Genomic DNA, 22,950 nt, shown 5'->3' with positions numbered 1-22,950 from the left:
GTTTTATGTTTCATCAAACCTTAACAAGATGAATAATCATATACCAAAAACATATTTCATTATCATATTTTATTTTACATGTAAATGTAAAATTAATGAAAGTTCACTCTTATGCTTCTTTGCCACAGACAGAATTACTCTTGTGCCACATTGATTTCAGAGTGCTACCTTAAGAAGGGTTTTGCATGGGCTGTTCTTATTCAGCTCACAATAGCTTTTGATTGGTTCATTGTAAAGAAAAACTTTGTGTACACAGTACAATGCGATGCGCACATCACTATTGTGTATGAGTGGATGAACTATAGACTTAATGCACTCTGTGTGTATTGTGAATAGAATGTGACTTGAGTCGAACTTGGCAGTCTGCTGTATGTGGACTGTAGTTGAACAAAACGTGCAAAGAGTTTAAAAAAAATTTAAATACTCAATTAACTTGCTACAATTTATAATACGATTGGACTTTTCTTTTAATCATATAAGATTTCAGGCTACCGTAACCCTTGCATATTGAAGACATCAAATTAATAAAGTCAATTGAAAAAAAATGAATGAAAATATCAAACTTACCTTGGAAGGATAGCTAAACAAGATTGGAGCCCACATAGGGAAAAGCTATAAAAAAGATATGAAAAATAAAATTAAGATAACCTGAGCCATTGCACCCCTCTTGATTATTTGAAATACATTAACTGTCTATGCACAAGATCTACAGGTCAAACTTAAAGTCTGAAGCTCATGAAAAATAAGTAAATGTTTCTAAAACAGATTATATATATATGTATATACTACATATATCCCAAATCATCATAAAAGCACAAATACATGATTAATGATGGATGATAATCAGTTTTACTAATAGAGCATGAGAATGGTATAAGAGAAGTTAGCATACATGTAGAGATCCTGAGAGTATAAATCACATATCTTCCTGTTTAAATCATTCATTCCTTGTCTATGTGCCTATATTTAGAAATGATCTATCCTCCAGAAACTAAGATGAGAGTGTGTTAAGCATGAAAACACATGGCCTTACAATGCTATATGGCAACCACTTGAGCCTATCAAGATGTCAGATCACTCCAATTAACATAAAATCAGACAGGTAAGGGTTTTTCATGTTTTTTTTTCTTCAAAGAATCATAATCATTTTGTAGTGTGAGAAATACAATTTTAACAGTAATGATAATTATATAAAACATGTGTATACAAATGAGTAATGAAAGTGCCATGACATAATGTATAATTATGATTTAATTGGAAAAAAGTGAAAAAAAATGTATAAAAGGTAATGGGAAACAGTATTAATAAATAAAAAGAGCAAAAGGTACCTATTTCAATTGTTCATAACATTCAATTTTAAACTATATTCTTAACCCTATCTAGGGTTCATAACATTCAATTTTAAACTATATTCTTAACCCTATTTTGGGAGTTCATATGGCCGTCGACCGCGCCAAAAATTGGCACGCGGGTTGTCTGGGACATAATCTACAAAATTGTATAGTGATTTATTTCATGCGAATTGCTATTAAGTGATTATGCTAATTTATGCGTAATTAGTATGCAAAATCATACTTTTTCCTCTTACTCCCTAAATAAAGCTCCAAATGTTCTAATTTTTGGTATAGAAACTCTTTGTGGTGTTCTTAGCAAGTGTACATGAACAAAATTATGTATTCTATTGTTTTTTGCAATTTCTTATGCATTTCTTTTTTTTTACCTTTTGTTTTTCATTGTTTTTTCAATGAAATTTGTTGGGGACTCTTCTGAGATCATAAAAAGCATAAAATAAATACATTTAGACCAGCAAAACTAAAAATAATCATACATTTATGATTTTTGGTTGAAAACACAATTTGCATTGACTTTGTACACAAAATCATGTTTTGGAGCAATTTTTGGTCTGACATGCACTTAGATATGTTGCGTAATTTCCGAACCACGTACCCGGGTGACGCAAAATTGGTCTCAAAAGTTGCGCAAGACTTGAAAGTAAAAAGACAGTGAGCGGCGCGGTAACAAAAAATTTGTGCAGCGAAAATATTGCGTGAATCGTTGAGGGGGGGGGGCTCCAAGCCCCCCCGGCCTAGATAGGGTTAAGCAGCAAAATATGGCAGCATCCATTAAAGTGAAGTCAATTTTGTTTAATTCTGATGAACCACAATTATTGCATTCCTAGGCAACTTTATAAAAATCATATATGATCAGTAGATTAATGAAAAAAAGGCATAACTATCATATATGAATAAACTTGAATCAGGCAAAAGCTTCTAAATTGGCGTTTCAGGAGTAATCCATCAGCTTGGTATGACCTCATCTTGCTTCAATCCAAGATTATCATCATCCATTTTTTTCCTTCTCTACCATAGCATAGCCTTGTATCTAAAGCACAACACATCAATCCTTCACATATCAGAGTCCTCAGGCTATGTCTAAACCTGTAACCATACTTAAAACTATAGTTATATTTGTAAGCTCTATAATATCCCCCCTTTTTTTCTTGTTGATTTTGTTCTTTCTCTCTTCATTTGTCCCTTTCTCTTTATTTCAAGTTTTGCTTTTTGTGGACCTCTCTTTTCCAATATTACTCTTTAAGTTTTTAATACAATGTGTCCAACAGACATCGACCTTTTTATTCAAAAGAGGAAAAAAACACACAGATATTGTATGTCTCAGAGTCATGTTATGTTTGAAATAAAACCAGACTTCATAAGTTTACCTTGGCTAAAACAGAAGAGTTGCATTCTTGGAGAGCTTCCATCAAGCTCAAGAAGTGAAGGTTCACCATATCAGCCAACTATCATGAATAAAATCACAATATTATAGTAAAGAAAAAAAGGTTTAAAATATAATAAAATAATAGAAATAGGATTTGAAACAAAACAAAGCTCCTTTAACCTAGTTATGTGACAAATGACCAACATGAACATATATGACAAGCTGACATCTATAGGGCAATGGAGCAGTCAAGCTTAACCTGTTAGATAAACAATTCTATAATTCTAATAGACAATGTGCAGGGACCACTTTGTATAATAAAACAAACTTATGTTGATAAAGACATAAATAACTGATATCAAATAAGGAGCCAGATTTTTATAATCTTAATTTTAAGTAAGATAAATGAAGTAATATGATGGATGACTATGATGAGGTGTATTCTTACCACTTTAGAGTGTGAGAGAAGCTGTAGTACACCAGGAGTTACTCTACTCCAGAAATCCATAATACTGAATGTAGCTGATGTATGAGCATCAGAGTTTGGAGTATTCATACATGCCATCTGCTCACAGTACATTGTCCAAAGCTGTTTAATATTGATAGAAAAAATGATTATGTAATCAACACTGATATAAACATGGGGGAAGGTACTGTAAAGCAATTTAAAAATTGATTATAGCAACTACTTGTGTGCGTTGTGGTCTAGTGATTATGACTCTCCTCTTTCAATCTGAGAAACGTGGGTTCGATTCCCAGACATGGCGTATTTTCTTTCAGCAAGAAATTTACCCACATTGTGCTGCACTCAACCCTGGTGAGGTGAATCAATGGGTCCCCAGTAGGAAGAAATTCCTTGAATGCTTAAGCGGCTATATGGCAGCACAGCTAAAGCCGGGGTAATAATAGCAGTGCTTTGTATCCTCAGGCAAAAATCACTTCATAAATCCAACTATTATTGTTATTATCAGGCATACTTTTAAATTGCAATATTCAGTAAAAGTATGAAATACAAAACAAGGTTAGGATTATCAAGCAAACAAGCAGATACACTTTTTTTATATATACAAACTGACAAGAGATTCCTTTTCACAAATTGAGCAGACTACGGCAATGATTGTTCTAATAGTAGGTGCTTACCCAGGTACACACTACCTATTGACAGTGCAACTTATATGAATGGTATTCTATAGTTAAGATTGATTTTAACCAATAACAAGTGAATATGTTCATAGTTAAGATTGATTTGAACCAATAACAGAATATGTGAACAATAGTGGCCTTCTGATGACCCTCCATACCTGACAGAGGATGAATGCATGGAATAAAGATGACATATGAAGAACTGAAGCCTTAGACTGCTCAGCAAACCCTGCTAATATAACCTGTATGTGATCAGCAATATGGTTACCAGCATCTAATGGTATAGGCTGACTGATCAAACCACTATTAGTGAAGGATGGTGGGCAGAGGGCTGCATGGGTCAAGGAACCAAGTAATAACCAAGACAACAGACGAACATGGGCAATGCAGTCTATGAATTCCTTGGGTCTGCAAAAAGAAAATAATAATCATGAGGTTAGATATTGGGTTGGAATTTTTGTCTTGCAGAAGCACTTATTATTCATAACTGGGATGTATAAATAAAGTTCATTGATAATCTTCATAAAATTCATAAATAGTGATATTTCCTTATGTTGCTTACTATCACTCTACTACAAAGTAAAAATGATGAGCTATAATGCGCCAATTGAATCTTCATGCTTGAGGGGACCATACGGCAGGCATACTAAAATATTCATTTACATTATTCTAATATTCAGGAAAAAAAGAGATCTCTCATGTGAAACAAGAAATAAATCACAAAAGGATTTACAAGAAAAAGTGAATTAGAGAAAGACAGAGAGAGTTAAGGGTTGATAACGATGGAGTAGGGGGTAACCAAAAATGCTATCTGGTAGAACTTTCTTTAGGCAATGCAAAGTTGGTGATCACTATCTAAAGACATAATAAAATCAATCAATGACTTTACTCTCTTCTTACCCTTGTTGAACAGCGGATGGTGGATGATAGAGCCATGGTAGATATCTTTGTATAGCCTTTGGTCCTTCTCGACCGTTAGCCTTGGTGAACTCTAAAGCAACTATCTGAGCTACTCCAGCTTTCAGTTGACTACCCAAAGTATCCTCATTCAAATTCTGAGATCCTCCTCGAAGATTATTCTACAAAAGAAATCAAACAGATATTCATGATCTGGGTACTGTCACATAAAACTATTTAACAGAGAAAACTCAGGCTACTTTTTACCAGAGTTTTTAAGTCAATAGCAGAATTATTCCAACTTAAGTTTTCAATTTTTAATGTAGACTGTTTCATGCAACATCATCATGATTTATGTATCAAAAGCTCAGTAACATTTTCTAAAACATTATTGTTTTTAAGAACTTAATGAATTACTAAATATGTTAATTGTAGAGATACTTTAAGTAAAATAATTTCCTACCTTTACTTTAGTGAGTGTATGAAGATCTCCTATGTATTCGGTAGCATCACTGATATATTGTCTCATACAGTCTGTGGCTCCTGTTGAGTTCTGTAAAATCAAACAAAAACTAGATGGATTCTCAACTACACACAATTGATATTAATGTCTCTGCCTTAGTCAGACTGAGAATATATTACAAAGAAATTACATAGAAAATTACTATGTAATTCCTAATTGAATAGTCACACCATGTGCATAAGTTGATCTGTCAAACATTTTTCGTTTGTTATATGGTTGTCACTTTATAAAATCAATAAAATCACACCATGTCCAGTGTGCCATATGGGCAAGTGCTTTTATTTTATTTTTTTATTAATTTATTTTTGTTGTTGACCAAATTAAATGAGCTTTTGCTCTCATTACTATGGGATTATAATTTAATCACCTTCCTTCTGATTTTTCTGATTCTCAGTGAGGGTTATCATCTCATCTACTGTTCTCCACAATGCTTACTAGGTTGAATACAAACTATTGCAACTTAGCTTACCATTACCATTTTAAAATGTGTTTCCCAGGAGGTTTATTATCACCTGCATTGATTTAATTGTGTGCTTACCATAGCCATCTCCACCTCTATATCAGCCTCCATATGACCAAAGTCACTCATCTTTCCTCCTGCATCCATCACAACAAACTGAACTAATTGAATCAGGTTGATATCAGGAAGATTGGTCTTAAACTTCAAAGCCTGGACCAGTTCTAGAGACACTACCCGTGCAAATGACTGCTTCTCCCTCTCCTATATCATATGAAAGATGGGAAACTTTGCATGAATGTTTCTAGGTTACCTTTACATTCTCTTCAGAAAGTCATATTTTAATAGTGCTGGAAAGGAGGTTGGTTTAATATCTCCCAAAGTATTGTTACAAACAAACAGGGTAATTCACAACCTAACTTGCAATAATGCACAAGAGAAACAAAGAGAGATAGATGTGGAGAAGTTGTGACAAAATGGAATGAGTGGATAGAGAGAAGAATAATAAGAATGAGAAATAAATTCAGAGAGGGATGCAGAGCTAAACCAATCATGAAGGAAAAAAAAGATGAAAAAGTACATCTTTAATGAATGTCAAATTAAAGGAAGAGCATGAATAATGAGAATATGGAATAAAATAGTAGATGAATTCAAAAGGATGACTAATAAAGCTGCTGTTACCTTTGCAAAGATCCTATTACAGAGGGTACAGATCTCTAATAGATGAGTGAGCTTAAACCGAGCTCTCACTATGGCAAAGCTAATCAGTTTGCCCATAGGGTCCAACAAGGTTGGTAGACTCTTTGTGGCTGGACTACGCAGAAGGACCTCAAAGATTCGGAACAGATCATTAACATCACACTGTGACGAAGAGAGAAAATATGTATTACAGAAAGGTAAGTACAATTTTTTAATCACATTATTTATCATTAAGATATATGAAGGGGTAAATTGATCCCATTCTTTGTAATTCAGAGTAAATATTTTTTTGTTTTGAAACGTATGCCAAATATATTTTCTAAGTTTGATGCTTGTGGTAACTTCATCTCTTCATTAGCATGAATAACAAAAGATTTTTTTTTAAATGTCTAATTTCTGGAGTTCATGATAAACATGCCAGAAGTATTTAATGAATGCATTTTTTTGCTCACTTGGAAGCAATATTATTGCCCTATGTATTATAAAATGGACTATCGGGTCTAACAATTACATTTATTTCCTGAATATATCCCATCATTTCTATGGACTATACAGTTTTATGCACATGTGTTTTATGGGCAAATGAAGAATTGATCTACAAAGGTTTATATGCATATAGTATCTTGATAGTAATTGTCAATTGGTATGTCTAACTTACATTTTCAGGCATGGATGTAAGTAGTTTTCTGAAGAAGGTATCAAAGAGAGGTACAAGGTTACCCCAAGCTGTAGAGCCTTCAATGGGTAATGAATCCATGTAGTTTGCCATGTTCATTAATACTAACATGGTACGTAGCGGTGGTAGGTTACGTCTATCATTCAGTCCCTGCTCAAATGCAAGTGAGAAAGGAATACATTTAAATGTCATTGATTAACACACAATGAAGCTTTGCCTGCTGAACTAACTTTGAAGGGAAAAAAGGCAATTTTGGACTTAAAATATTTTTAAATTTTTTTTCTTCTATTTTTGGAAATCCATATATACATGCCCTTTGTTAGCAAAAAAAAAAATCCTGTTGTATCCACTCTCAGTTTGCTGCTTTTGGTTAGAGCAATGATTTTCTTTTAGATTACCTTTCTTGAGTCATGCCAACTTACTTTGAACATTCCTTTATACTCTTTCTCATAGCAGAACTCATATATGGTTTAATATATAACAAGTATAATCATACTAAATTATGACACTGTAAGAGAATGTAAGATAGTGTAAGGACAAACCTCAAGAAGATGAATGATAGCTTCAGTTGGGTTGAGTTCATTGAAATCTTGAAGAGATGATGCCATTGTAGGTAGGAAGCTTTGATCTAAAATATAATAAATGATGAAATCAAGCAAAAAAAAAAAAGAATACAATTGTATGTAAAGGAAAAAAGGATATAATATACTACAGTCAATAGATTCCTTCTAAAGAATCTGTTTTTTTTTAAATCTTCGTCTAGATAATGGTATACATTTGAAGAGACAAAATCAGGTTTGAATATTGAGAAAGGAAGATCTGATATAAAGTTTAGTTTAAAAAAAAAGAACAGTAAATGCAAGGACAAAAGGTCTTCTCATGTCTTCCACATGGTTTTATCACAAGTATTAATCAAACAATCCCGACCTTTCGTTGGAGAATGCGAACGCTTATTTGCGACGGTAGTTTATTCTGGAAGAGACATTGGTTTCATCATCATGGTTGTAAAACTCTGTCCTGCAATGCAAATTGTGTGACATGAGATTTTTTTTCGTTTCGCATCTGGAACGGAAACATTCAATCTGCGTTTCGTGTGCAAAATTCTGGTTGCTACTATGGTAACAGCGATATATCCGATTTAGGACGACTTTCCAAAGCCACATTTGGTTCCTCCCAGAGCTCGAGAGGCCGCCTGGGGGGCCCACTTCCATTGAAGAGTGGATACCAGGCGCGACCACGCGTAAAAAGGGAAAGAGTGGGCAAGTACGTTACGTATAGGCCTATGTAACGTTATAAGGGTGTCAAAAACGATGTTTTAAATACTGAAAAGGAAGGAGGATATGTTTTCAATACTTGTAGGGTTTCACAAGCTAAATACTTGTTAAGAGATGCATTTTCATAATCTGGAAAAGCCTTGCTTCCCTTGTTTAGGGTGCTTTTCGAAACCGCATGGTCGTGCCTGGTATCCACTCATCAATGGAAGTGGTCCCCCCGGGAATTCGAATCTAATCCCCCATTTCTGGGGAAAGTAAAACATAATGCCCATTACATTGTGTGCTAGAGGCATATCGCTTGTGTAGGAGTAAACAAAAGAAAAAACCCCGCAACTTCGGCTGGTACGTGTTCAGACCAAGGTAACTCCTTGTTCAGACGTATACATGCTGTGTACATAATCAACGCATGCGAAATGGTTTCTGCTGGAGAGGTGATTTGACCCATGGAATCAATTGCCAGAGATCCACCAATAATCCACATTAAATGCAATATCGATTTAATGGACTGTAATGATCTATACCTAAGCCTTAATTCAGTAACTTTTTCCTCACTCAATATGTACTCGATTTGTTTGAATAACCACTTTCTTATCCATGTCATAATCTATTGTAGGTCCTGCATTTCGAATATCTCCAGCCATCAGTCGTAATGTACATGCATGTATGGTGCGGGTGTCGCTGGAAAGAATTTTGCACACGAAAAGCAGATCTGTAGGGCCTGTAACCCCCTGTAACACAAAGCTTAGCATTGATTGTAGAGCAGTTTTCTATGTTAGATTCTATTGACTATAATGTACAATCAATCTTAAAAATCTCCGCCCTCATTTCACGCCTTGACCATCTCGAGAAAACTAATTCAGATACAATAGAACGGATTGAGCAAAGTGAAGGAAAGCTGCTGGAGCTTGAAGCCTCATTAAAAGTTCGAGAGGAGGAGATTAATCGTTTGAATGGCATTCTCGACAACCAATCAACGTCGATTAACAACATGAAAATAGCGATGAATGAAGCTGAACAATATTCTCGTCGCAATTGTTTGAAGTTTTTTGGAGTCAGAGAGAGTGAGTCCGAAAATACAGATGACGTTGTATGTAGGATTGCGAGCGAGCAACTCGGTGTGCCACTTTCAAAAGCAGACCTCGACCGATCTCATCGTTTGGCTCCAAGGAACACCAGCGTTAACAGGAAGGAAACTACAGAGGGCGCTAAGAATAAGAAGCCTCGCGCTATCATCGTCAAATTCTGCACGTATCGGGCACGCAACGCAGTGATCAGAGCTCGACGAAGGCTGAAAGGAACTGGTATGGCCATTGATGAAGCACTTACTCAGACCAATCAAGAACTTCTGAGGGCGGCAAAAAGTCATAAGAAAGTCAAGGATGCGTGGTCTTTCGACGGTAGAATAATTGCACTTGTACCGGCTACGCAAGGAAAGTTGATCAAAAAATCCATACGAAATACAAAGGACCTTGAAAGTATATGAACACTTCGAACAACTACGCAAACTAGTATGATGTGCAATAAATACTAGACATTCCTGATGCATTCCAATGAAAGATTTTCCCCTCATATTCTCATTTCAATTTTACAATATTTGATATTTGATTCGATTTTTTGTTGTTGTTCAATTTGATTTTTGTTTTGCCCTGTTTTGTTTTTGTTGTATTCGTAATGTCAAAAAATAACACTGTAATTACTGATCTGACTCCTACTGAGGACTTAAACTATATCTCTTGTTCAGATTCGAACGAAGAACCAAATTTTTCTCATTTTCTACCCTTCTACGAATTAGACGACACTGATTTCGAGGCCTTGTTTTTATCTACCTTTCACTCTCAAGATGAAATTACAAACGTTCATAAATCTACGATTTCTGAAGACAACATATTAGAAAATATCGAATAAGATGATGGTCTCTATACATCTGAACCATCTAAATACTATTTATCTTCAAAATTTAATGAATTAGTAGGTAATTTGATGGCTAAAAAATTCAGTCTGATACACTTCAATTCACGAAGTGAATATAATACTTCCAACATTGTTTTAAAGATAGACGGAACCCGTCTCCAATTCTATGACTCTGTGCAATTTCTAGGTGTTATATTGAGTAACACACTCTGTTGGGATGTTCACATTAATTTTATTTGTAATAAGGTTTCTCGTTTTATTGGAGTTCTAAATCGACTCAAATATGACTTGCCAAAAAACATTTTATTTACTCTTTTTAACGCTTTCATTTTATCACATTTGACCTATTGTAACTCAATATGGGGAAATACATATTCTTGCCATCTACACAAACTGTTTTTATTACAGAAAAAAGCTATACGTATTTGTATGGGATCAGATTATAGAGCACCTACTTCGAAACTATTTAAGTTGTTAAGAACCCTTAAATTACAAGATATTAATAAACTACAGATTGCTTCTTTAATGCAGCGGTATCATACTGGAACCCTTTCTCCTCAATTAATGAATATGTTTTCTTTCAATTGTAATATACATAATCACTATACAAGGTCTTCACGAAAACTTCACAGATGGAATTACAAGAATGACTTATCTAAATTTTCACTGCGTCACACTGGTCCCACAATATGGAATAGTCTGAATCTTGAACAATTTAATATTACCTTTCATAATATTTTTAAAAAGCAATATAAAAATAAACTGATCCAAAGTTACTAAGATCCTCATCGTACTATAATTTCCATTAGACTTGCTTTATATGTCTTGTTGTTGATGTTTTTATGTTGATGTTTTTGTTTTATTTGTTTTTGTTCTTTTGCTACTTGCCGCATCCATATATTACAATTATTTTAAGAATTTATTTATTTTGGGTGTGTGCGTTTTAACAAGCCTTCTCCTGGCTTTTTAGTACACTCCTGTTTCCCATTCATTTATCTCTCGTCTTGTTTTTATATTGTTTCAATGATTTGGCAATAATACTTTGATTATCACTTTCGTCTGTATTTATTTATGTTTCAATGATATGTTTTAATTTTTATTGTCTCTTTGTTTGTACATGATCATGATGTCAACTTGTATTTTTAATGAATTGGAAATAAATTAATTAAAAAAAAAAAATTAAAAAAAATCAAGTGTATGATTAAGCGTTAACTTTTGTGCTAGGGGACCCTAAGGTTTGCGAAAGGTCCCAAATGTTGATAATGACCCAAACTGATGAAACCATCATGAGATGTGGACTGATGAACTAACCTTCAATCTTGCTGAGGAAGAGTTGAGGGAAAACCCCATTAGGTGCAAGTTGATGAAGGGTACAGCGTAAGAACTGTTTGGCCACAGTACAACAATGTCCAGGTGGGCAACCAATACTGAAGATACACAATAATACATTCTATTAGATCACATGTATTATACACAGTGGTGCTCAAAAGTTAGTGAACCCCAGTAGAAAATAACCATATTTAAAGTGTAGAAGTTCTGTTATTTTTCAATATTTAATTGTGAAGTCAGGTGATAAAATATTAGATTCAATAAAGTTTCTATGGGCTCGCAGAACATTGCAGTTTTGTTGTCTACATCCAATGCTCAGCGAGAACGAGTGCATTTTGTGGTGGGGTTCACTATCTTTGAGCACAACTGTACATCTATGTATTGAATTTTCTTGGTTGGCAGCTAATACTGAATAAACACAATATTAAATTCAATTTAATACAATGTATCAAGCAAATACATGTATGGAACCAAAACATTAGTTTGATGAAATATTTCTCATTTAGACTACATTTTATTTATAACTGAATGGTAGACTAATTCTTACCTTTCACTCTGCCAAGGATAGAAAGTAGCTGAGGCAACTCTGTGTGATAAATATCAAAGAAAAGTGAAATACACATTTTTAAATACATGGAATATTCTTTGGATTTTCATGTAGTGATATAAGTTTCTATGCTATGATGTTCAATCAATTACAGATTTTAATTCCAGAACAAAATATTGATCATTTTGACAGGATAGTTGCAATTCCTTTCTCCTTCTATGAAAATGTCTTCAATTCTACAGCTTATTAAGGAGCAAAATGAGCTGGGGTCAAATGATGCCAATAACTTTGTAAACCTCCTCCTTCAAATGAAAGGGAGGGGGGAGGGGGAGAGACTCACCGGCCGACAACCTGTAGCATCTCAAGTAGGAGAGGTGCAGCTAACTCAGGATCACGGTGTACAAATGTTGATAGGACTACTATAGCCAATGAGATAGTATCATCATCATACTCCTCCAGTAAAGCACCACAATCAGTGCACCTGCAGACAATTTAATAGTATACAAATGAAAGATTGAGCAACATTTCACAAGAGGTAAAAGAAATATATGCTCTATTCAACCAAGGAGGCAAAGATTTGTTTAATTGAGTCTCTCACCTATTGCAAGATACCGTACCATTGCACAAAGAGGAATACTCACTTTTTGTGTGTCTGTCTACATAATTACCAAAACTATGAGAACTGTGAAGAATAATTGTATATCCAACAGCAATTTACCCAAAGCATTTGGAATATGTTATGAACTCTATGCGAAAGATTTAAGAATCAAACCCATACATACCAATAAACACACACACACACAAAACAAGTGGAACGCCTCTGGCAGTCTCGCCTGCATTACGCGATTTAATATAGCAGCAGTGCTAACTTTGAAAACTACTGTAAGATAATCATTCACAAAAACACCATTCATATAATGACATAATACCACGTTCATTGACCATAGATGACATTTGAACGGTGACTTAAGACTTGTCAACTACACCCATGTCCACATTTCATTCACTCTATCCATAAACTTTCAAAGTTATGATGGCAATTCAACAATTACCCCAACATGACCTAAGTTTATTGACCTTAACTGACCTTTGACCTTGGTTTTGTGACCTGAAACTCACAGGGGATGTTCAGTGATACTTGATTACTCTTATATCCTAAGTTTTATGAAATAGATCCATAAACTTCAGAGTTAGAATGGTAATTCAACATATACCCCCAACACGGCCAAAGTTCATTGACCTTAAATGACCTTTGACCATGGTCATGTGACCTGAAACTCGTACAGGATGTTCAGTGATACTCGATTACTCTTATGTCCAAGTTTTATGAAGTAGATCCATAAACCTTCAGAGTTAGGATGGTAATTTAACAAAGACCCCCAAAACGGCCAAAGTTCATTGACCTTAAATGACCATTGACCATGGTCATGTGACCTGAAACTCGCACAGGATATTCAGTGGTACTTGATTAACCTAATGTCCAAGTTTCATGAACTAGATCCATAAATTTTCAAAGTTATGAAGGTAATTCAACAAATACCCCCAACTTGGCCAAAGTTCATTGACCCTAAATGACCATTGACCTTGGTCATGTGACCTGAAACTCAGGAAGGATGTTCACTAATACTTGATTAACCTTATGTCCAAGTTTCATGAACTAGATCCATAAATTTTCAAAGTTATGATAGTAATTCAACAAATACCCCCAACTTGACCAAAGTTCATTGACCCTAAATGACCTTTGACCTTGGTCATGTGACCTGAAACTCGAGCAGGATGTTCGCTAATACTTGATTAACCTTATGCCCAAGTTTCATGAACTAGGTCCATATACTTTCTAAGTTATGATGTCATTTCAAAAACTTAACCTTCGGTTAAGATTTTGAAAATAATTCTCCCAACATGGTCTAAGTTCATTGACCCTAAATGACCTTTGACCTTAGTCATGTGACCTGAAACTCAGGCAGGATGTTCAGTAATACTTGATTAACCTTATGTCCAAGTTTCATGAACTAGGTCCATATACTTTCTAAGTTATGATGTCATTTAAAAAATTTAGGTTAAGATTTGATGTTGACGCCGCCGCCGCCGGAAAAGCGGCGCCTATAGTCTCGCTCTGCTATGCAGGCGAGACAAAAAAACCAGTGGAACCTTAATTTGATCAGAGTAGCGACTCCAATTCGCAGAATTTTTTCATACACTCATTTCCAGTTTAACATTAAGTTTGCTTTGTGTGTGTTTCATGGTTTGATGTCTACAATCAATCATTGGATGAAAAAGTGATGATTGACACTTACTTGGTAAGAGCCATAAAGTTTTTATCTTCATGATATCGTCTGACTGCTGAGTAGACACTGCTTCTCTTCTCTGGTGATTTCTGTGCTTGTTCTTTAAGTTTTTGAGATCTCTTCTTATTCTTATCTCCTCCTTTTCCTCTACCACCAGGGGAATCTACTGGAAGGTCAAATTGCACCCCATCCCCACCCCCTCCTACTGCTGGCGAGTTCTCTCCACTGCTCTGATTTGATGACATGATGGTGGCCACACCCATCTTTCGACGTTTCTTGGTTCGGAACTTTGGTTGGATTGTCTTAGGTTTGGTCTCTGCTACGGTAGCTGTCTGGACAGTAGCAGCTTGAATGACCTGAGGTTCAACAGTCAGGCTCTGCACAGTAGCTGTCTCTAATTCAGTTACAAACTGTCGTAAAAGATTTAAGAATAGGTACAACACTGAAATCTTAAAACTTGTAAGGACTTATAGGTTTCTATACATTCATAATTAGTCTGAGCTTTGTACTTATCACAGAAAATCTCTGCATATATGAATAGGTTTAAATGTTGTGCATAAAAGTGCAAAGTAGTGAATAATGTTCTATGAAATATACAAGGCAAAACACCATGCAACTTATCTAAATTGAAATACGAACTAGTATATCTTTTTAGTTTTGTTATGTTTAGACCTTTTAAAGATATATAATTTAGAGGATATTAACCTCCTCCTGCTATGTCTGTTCATATGTGATATCATTAAATCCCACTTCACTATTGATTATTAGAAGAAAGTATATACCTGAGCTGCTGTATGAGTAACAGTCTCAGGTTGCTCTGCTACAAAGGTAGGAGTAGCTTTCATTGGTTCCTCAGCTACAAATGTAGCAGTAGCTTTGATAGGTTCAACTACTGAGTCTAAGGTCTGTAGAGGTTGAATCATTTCAAAGTCTTCTACCACCTCAAGCTCTGGTTCAGGCTCTTCTTCTTCTTCAACCTAAATCAAATGAATAAATGAATAAATAAATACATATGTTTGAAGTGTTCTATAAAGATGTCTTATTGTCTATATGTCATGGTACATTTATCACATTGTATTGTAAGTTTTATAAATGTATTTATGCTTTTACGTTTGGAAATAAATGTGGAATTGAATTTGAATGTTACTGAAGTCATACATGACTTCACAAATGACTGGAATAGGGATACTTTTTAAACATTAATATGATAAATATTAATATGAAATTTCTTTTTGGTAATCCCCAGTCATATTTTGTTGCTGTTTAAGTTTTAATTGTATTTCCATTGAAAAAAAATATCATATCATTATGCATTGTTACTTGCTCCTGTTAATTACATAAAACAGAAATATTATCATTTAAGCATAACAACTAGCACATCAATGATGTGGAGCTCATCCGGCATCTCGCAACGAAATTTAACACAATTTTAATTTCAGCCCAGTTGACATTGTAGTGAATGATATTGGTGACATAGATTGAGGATATAGAATTGAAATTGATGAAGAAATGACATAGAAGCATGAATAAATTTCATATAAATCAGCATAAATAATTTTCTAGTCAAAATTTCTTAACTCTTGTGTAGAACCTTGATGAACCTCATGTAGCTCTCAGATGGAAGAAAAATAATCAAAATCAATCAAACAAATAAATAAGTATTTTTTGTGAGTTTTGAAAATATATGAATAAATTAGCATATTAATGAGTTTCAAAATTCTGTGTTGAAATTTTGTATCACCACCTAGAGCTATCATATAAAGCAAACAAATTGAAACTGATCAACAAATGAAGGAGAAAATCATTTTTTGTGATTTATGAATAAATTTTGCATAAATTAGCATTAATAATTTTCTAGACAAAATTTCAAAATTTTGTGTACAAGTTTGGTGTTCCCCAGGCAGCTCTACCAGATGGAAGAAAAAAAAAAAAAAAATGGTCAACAAATAAAGAAGAAGCATTTTATATGAATTTTTAAAAATACGCATAAATTAGCATTACAAAGTTTCTAGTCAAAAGTTCAAAATTCTGTGTAGAAGTTTGGTGAACCTCATGACGCTCTACCAGATGAAAGAAAAAAAATCAAAATCGGTCAACAAATTCAGAAGAAGCATTTTATGTGAATTTTTAAAAATATGCATAAATTAATTTCGCATAAATTAGCATAGAAATTGTTCTACTCAAAATTTCAAAATTCTGTGTAGAATTTTGGTGAACCTCATGAAGCTCTACCAGATGGAAGCAAAAAATTCAAAATCGGTCAACAAATAAAGAAGCATTTTTGTGAATTTTGAAAAATGCGCATAAATTAGCATATTTAATGAGTTTCAAAATTTTATGTAGAAGTTTTGAATCCCCCACCTAATGCTATCATAAAAAGCAAACAGAATTGAAATCAGACTTGAAATGACGAAGAAGAAGCATTTTGAAATACAGTCAACAAATAAAGAGGCATTTTCAGTGATTTATGAATTTCGCATAAATTAGCATAAATAATTTTCTACTCAAAATTCTGTGTAGAAGTTTGGTGAACCTCATGAAGCTCTACCAGTTGGAAGACAAAAAATCAAGATCGGTCAAAAAATTCAGAAGAAGAAGCATTTTATGTGAATTTTTAAAAATATGCATTAATTAATTTTCGCATAAATTAGCATAAAAATTGTTATACTCAAAATTTCAAAATCCTGTGTAGAAGTTTGGTGAACCTAATGAAGCTCTACTAGATGGAAGCAAAAAATTCAAAATCGGTCAACAAATAAAGAAGAAGCATTTTTTGTGAATTTTGAAAAATGCACATAAATTAGCATATTTAATGAGTTTCAAAATTCTGTGTAGAAGTTTTGAATCCCCCACCTAGTGCTATCATATAATGCAAACAGAATTGAAATCGGACTTGAAATGGCGAAGAAGAAGCATTTTGAAATTGTGGACGGACGACGGACGCCACGCCACAAGCTCATCTTGCCCTTCGGGCCGGATGAGCTAAAAATGAGGCAAAAAGTATTTCTTGAAATAATAAGAAATCAATGACTGTATTTAAATTCAAATAAAGGAAAAAAATGCTTTGACCTGAAAATGTGTTCTTTCAGTTGATATGTTCAACAAATCTGCAAATTCACCTTGATATTGAGACATATATTTGGCATGCCATATCCCAGTTGAAAGCTTAAAAAGGTATTCAACATGATTGATTGCATAATTTGATGTTCTTACCTCAAGAATAGTAGATGCAACAAAGTTCCTACTTGAAGAGTTGATAGGTAGATTGATAACCTCATCTTCTGACACAAAGAGCATCTCAGGCTCTAGCTCCAGTTCCTGATGCTGGGGTACACGTGGATCCTCCTTGGGAACAGCCACTCCACCACCTGTTCCTCTACCACCTCCACCTCCACTGCTGATAGTAGTAATAACTTGACCAGGGGTAATAAACTCCACCCTAGGGGTAGGAGAGGAGGGCGTGTCACCTGGTGGGCTGCTAGGTTCAGTGGTCTTGATAGCAGTGGTGGTGGTAGTGGTGGAGGTAAGGAGAGGGGTGTTTGGACCAACTGATGAGATGGAACCAAGTTCCTCACTGATATCATCCTCACGAGGAAGGCTTGACTCTGAAAAATTGAAAGGTAATTTATATCAAAATTTGCTCATATATAAATGCAGGAAGAATCCATACAACTTTACAAGGATCTTTCTTTTAGGTACCGTAATCTGTTATGTAAACATAAACTTAGTAATCTTGCCCCTACATTAAAGGAGAATGAAACCCTTGAAACCAGCTGAATCCATATCAAAGAGAAAAATCAAAGAAACATATTGTTGAAAGTCTGAGGAAGATTGAATGAATAATAAGAAAGTTATGAGCATTTGAATATTGAGATCACTAATGCCATGTAGATCCTCCGATTGGCAATGCGACCAAGATCTGTGATGTCACACACGTACAACTTCCTCATTACTTTAGTACTTATTTCACATATATTCTCACTTTTATAGAGTCTATCACAAGGTGAGGTGTTCTCTTTATGAGAGGACAAGTACCGAGGTTTCACAACATTATATCATGGATGAATCGTTTGTCATATGATTAGAATGAGCAAAAAGAGATGTTTTGGGGTATATTTTCAGTGTCCAAAAGGGGAGAGTTGTTCATCTGTGACATCATAGATCTTGGTCACATTGCCAATGGGAGGATCTCCATAGCATTAGTGATCTCGACATTCAAATGCTCATAACTCTTCTATTGCTAGTCCTATTTTACTCAAACTTTTGTTGATCTTATTCTTTGATTTTTCTGCTTTCACAAAAGCTAACTTGCTCCAAGAGTTTCATTCTCCTTTAACCATTTCCCTGTTCAATCACTGTCACCACTACTGGCTCTGGCTTACTTTGTATTGATGAATGGCATGAAGCACGATATGAAGAGCTCACTTGCAAAAGGGGTTAGGTCCATTTTTCATCAAATTTGATTTTTTTTTCTCAATGTATAGATTTTTAGTAGCTCTATAAGATGATACCAAAGAAAAGTTGAAATTCCCATTAAAAAGTGATCTAAAATGGCAAATAAATATCTTTTTTTTTTCAAAAGGGGTTAGGTCCTTTTCAGTTTGGTTGCAAAAGGGGTTAGGTCCACACATAATTTTTTTGGAAAAGAATATTTTAAATAATATGAAGACGGGTAGATTTTTTTAATACCCGATTTCATGTTCTCATGGTAGGATATCATGAAAATTTAGTTTCGCATAAGAATATTGCAATATGGGAAGAAAAAAAATGATTTTCTTGGAGTGGACCTAACCCCTTTTGCAAACAAACTCTTCTGAAGTGTTTATTTGTCAAAAGGGGTTAGGTCCATTGTTCATAAATTTTATTGTTTTCTGTCTCAAAACCTCTAAATTTTTAGTCGCTCAGATGAAAACAAAGAAAATTTGAAATTCACATGAAAACGTTAATAAAAGTGGCAAAGAAAAATCTTTATTTTTCATCAAAATAGATTGGATTCATTTCAGTTTGCTTGCAAAAAGGGGTTAGGTCCACAATAATAATTTTTAAAAGAATATATAGAAAAAAAAATTGAAGACAGGTAGATTTCTTTTATACCCAATTTTATGTTCACATGATAGGGTAGTACATCATGACAATTTAGTTTCTCATAAGAATATTGCAATAACTGAGAATAAAAAAACATGGTTTTTCTCGGAATGGTCCAAAGTGGACCTAACCCCTTTTGCAACTAAATTCTTCATATATGTAGTTTTACTCATGCTCTTTTCTTTACAGTACATTTTTAACACATGTATGCAGGTGTTGTTTCATTGTTTTTCAATAATTCATGAAATTACCATTATTTCATGGGTTGCCACATCACCTTTCCAAAATCACCCACCAGCTTTAAATTTCATAATACTCAGTGCAAAGTCTTGAGTCTAAATCAGTTTAATCTAGAAACGTTTACTAAGTGTGTTAGAATATTCATCAAAATTATATATTTTGCTAAACCAGAATTCTCTTTAAAAAAATTGAGATTTTTCTTTACAGATTTATGAAAAAAGTCACCTTGTACTGCAGAGAATTATAGACTGTGTAGAAAAATTGGGAAATGTATTAACAGTTTTATTGGTGGCTGCACAAAGAATTGGTCAACATTTTCTTCACAGGTAATCCCATGTGAATGACTTTACTGACAACACTTCATTCTTTCATTCCATCATCATAGGCAATCTGATACCTGATTTGTTTTTGTTGGGCAAGGTAGCACCCCAGATATCCTCTGGTTGTGGTGGTTCTGGTCTCTTTGGTTTACAGATATGACGCTGTGATTCTAATACATTCATAGTGATACGCACTAAAGCCTTCAGTGTGGTCTTCAATTCAGCTTGGTCTATGGAATACTAAGAAAATAAGCAGGGAAAACCAATGGTTATATAAGTTCATACAAGTTCTAAAGATTTGAATCATTAATAGGTTATACTACTATTTGATCTCCGTATTACTTAATTGTAAATTCTTACTTGCCATATCAGATCAAGGATTACTTAAGTACTTCGATACCATACCAATAAATAAGTTTAACATGCTTATAGAGAGATCATCTAAAGATATCACAATAATGAAATCTTTTATTGTAATCAAAATTATATACTGGTGTGCAAGTGTGTCTGCAGTGGGGTTCAAGGAACCATAGGATGTGAGTTTTAAGGTTTCTTCAAAAGACTTACCTTGTAGAGTACAATAAGTAGAGACATAAACCAGGAGTGTCTGCAGTGAGGTTCAAGGAACCATAGGGTGTGAGTTTCAAGGTTTCTTCTAAAGACTTACCTTGTAGAGTACAATGAGTAGAGACATAAACCAGGAGTGTCTGCAGTGAGGTTCAAGGAACCATAGGGTGTGAGTTTCAAGGTTTCTTCAAAAGACTTACCTTGTAGAGTACAATGAGTAGAGACATAAACCAGGAGTGTCTGCAGTGAGGTTCAAGGAACCATAGGGTGTGAGTTTTAAGGTTTCTTCTAAAGACTTACCTTGTAGAGTACAATAAGTAGAGACATAAACCAGGAGTGTCTGCAGTGAGGTTCAAGGAACCATAGGGTGTGAGTTTCAAGGTTTCTTCTAAAGACTTACCTTGTAGAGTACAATGAGTAGAGACATAAACCAGGAGTGTCTGCAGTGAGGTTCAAGGAACCATAGGGTGTGAGTTTCAAGGTTTCTTCTAAAGACTTACCTTGTAGAGTACAATAAGTAGAGACATAAACCAGGAGTGTCTGCAGTGAGGTTCAAGGAACCATAGGGTGTGAGTTTCAAGGTTTCTTCTAAAGACTTACCTTGTAGAGTACAATGAGTAGAGACATAAACCAGGAGTGTCTGCAGTGAGGTTCAAGGAACCATAGGGTGTGAGTTTCAAGGTTTCTTCTAAAGACTTACCTTGTAGAGTACAATGAGTAGAGACATAAACCAGGAGCGTTTGCAGTGTGGTTCAAGGAACCATAGGGTGTGAGTTTTAAGGTTTCTTCTAAAGACTTACCTTGTAGAGTACAATAAGTAGAGACATACATGTAAACCAGGAGTGTCTGCAGTGAGGTTCAAGGAACCATAGGGTGTGAGTTTTAAGGTTTCTTCAAAAGACTTACCTTGTAGAGTACAATAAGTAGAGACATAAACCAGGAGTGTCTGCAGTGAGGTTCAAGGAACCATAGGGTGTGGGTTTCAAGGTTTCTTCTAAAGACTTACCTTGTAGAGTACAATAAGTAGAGACATAAACCAGGAGTGTCTGCAGTGAGGTTCAAGGAACCATAGGGTGTGAGTTTTAAGGTTTCTTCAAAAGACTTACCTTGTAGAGTACAATAAGTAGAGACATACATGTAAACCAGGAGTGTCTGCAGTGAGGTTCAAGGAACCATAGGGTGTGAGTTTTAAGGTTTCTTCTAAAGACTTACTTTGTAGAGTACAATGAGTAGAGACATAAACCAGGAGTGTCTGCAGTGAGGTTCAAGGAACCATAGGGTGTGAGTTTCAATGTTTCTTCTAAAGACTTACCTTGTAGAGTACAATGAGTAGAGACATAAACCAGGAGTGTCTGCAGTGAGGTTCAAGGAACCATAGGGTGTGAGTTTTAAGGTTTCTTCTAAAGACCTACCTTGTAGAGTACAATAAGTAGAGACATAAACCAGGAATGTCTGCAGTGAGGTTCAAGGAACCATAGGGTGTGAGTTTTAAGGTTTCTTCTAAAGACTTACCTTGTAGAGTACAATAAGTAGAGACATAAACCAGGAGTGTCTGCAGTGAGGTTCAAGGAACCATAGGGTGTGAGTTTCAAGGTTTCTTCAAAAGACTTACCTTGTAGAGTACAATAAGTAGAGACATAAACCAGGAGTATCTGCAGTGAGGTTCAAGGAACCATAGGGTGTGAGTTTCAATGTTTCTTCTAAAGACTTACCTTGTAGAGTACAATGAGTAGAGACATAAACCAGGAGTGTCTGCAGTGAGGTTCAAGGAACCATAGGGTGTGAGTTTCAATGTTTCTTCTAAAGACTTACCTTGTAGAGTACAATGAGTAGAGACATAATCCAGGAGTGTCTGCAGTGAGGTTCAAGGAACCATAGGGTGTGAGTTTCAATGTTTCTTCTAAAGACTTACCTTGTAGAGTACAATGAGTAGAGACATAAACCAGGAGTGTCTGCAGTGAGGTTCAAGGAACCATAGGGTGTGAGTTTCAATGTTTCTTCTAAAGACTTACCTTGTAGAGTACAATGAGTAGAGACATAAACCAGGAGTGTCTGCAGTGAGGTTCAAGGAACCATAGGGTGTGAGTTTTAAGGTTTCTTCTAAAGACTTACCTTGTAGAGTACAATGAGTAGAGACATAAACCAGGAGTGTCTGCAGTGAGGTTCAAGGAACCATAGGGTGTGAGTTTCAATGTTTCTTCTAAAGACTTACCTTGTAGAGTACAATGAGTAGAGACATAAACCAGGAGTGTCTGCAGTGAGGTTCAGGGAACCAT

At 34.9% G+C, this 22,950-nt stretch overlaps 1 protein-coding gene across 1 annotated transcript in view; it reads right to left on the bottom strand.

Annotated features, from left to right (window-relative positions):
• LOC129265157 (protein unc-79 homolog) overlaps positions 1–22,950 on the bottom strand; it is a 71,792-nt gene that overhangs the window by 2,833 nt on the left and 46,009 nt on the right. Inside the window, exons 34-50 of the mRNA XM_054903155.2 lie at positions 20,185–20,347; positions 17,676–18,067; positions 15,245–15,439; positions 14,472–14,872; positions 12,515–12,655; positions 12,175–12,213; positions 11,610–11,725; positions 7,656–7,741; positions 7,096–7,263; positions 6,420–6,599; positions 5,820–6,002; positions 5,222–5,311; positions 4,762–4,940; positions 4,020–4,269; positions 3,167–3,307; positions 2,720–2,797; positions 568–612 (exon numbers count right to left, since the gene is read on the bottom strand). Coding sequence (XP_054759130.2) covers positions 568–612; positions 2,720–2,797; positions 3,167–3,307; positions 4,020–4,269; positions 4,762–4,940; positions 5,222–5,311; positions 5,820–6,002; positions 6,420–6,599; positions 7,096–7,263; positions 7,656–7,741; positions 11,610–11,725; positions 12,175–12,213; positions 12,515–12,655; positions 14,472–14,872; positions 15,245–15,439; positions 17,676–18,067; positions 20,185–20,347 — 2,847 coding nt within the window. The remainder of the gene's footprint in view (positions 1–567; positions 613–2,719; positions 2,798–3,166; positions 3,308–4,019; positions 4,270–4,761; positions 4,941–5,221; positions 5,312–5,819; positions 6,003–6,419; positions 6,600–7,095; positions 7,264–7,655; positions 7,742–11,609; positions 11,726–12,174; positions 12,214–12,514; positions 12,656–14,471; positions 14,873–15,244; positions 15,440–17,675; positions 18,068–20,184; positions 20,348–22,950) is intronic.

The sequence above is a fragment of the Lytechinus pictus genome, chromosome 7 (genome assembly GCF_037042905.1).
Source record: "Lytechinus pictus isolate F3 Inbred chromosome 7, Lp3.0, whole genome shotgun sequence".
NCBI classification, from domain to species: domain Eukaryota; kingdom Metazoa; phylum Echinodermata; class Echinoidea; order Temnopleuroida; family Toxopneustidae; genus Lytechinus; species Lytechinus pictus.
The sequence above is the reverse complement of the archived record's forward strand: the minus strand, read 5'-3'. Positions and strand labels throughout refer to the sequence as shown.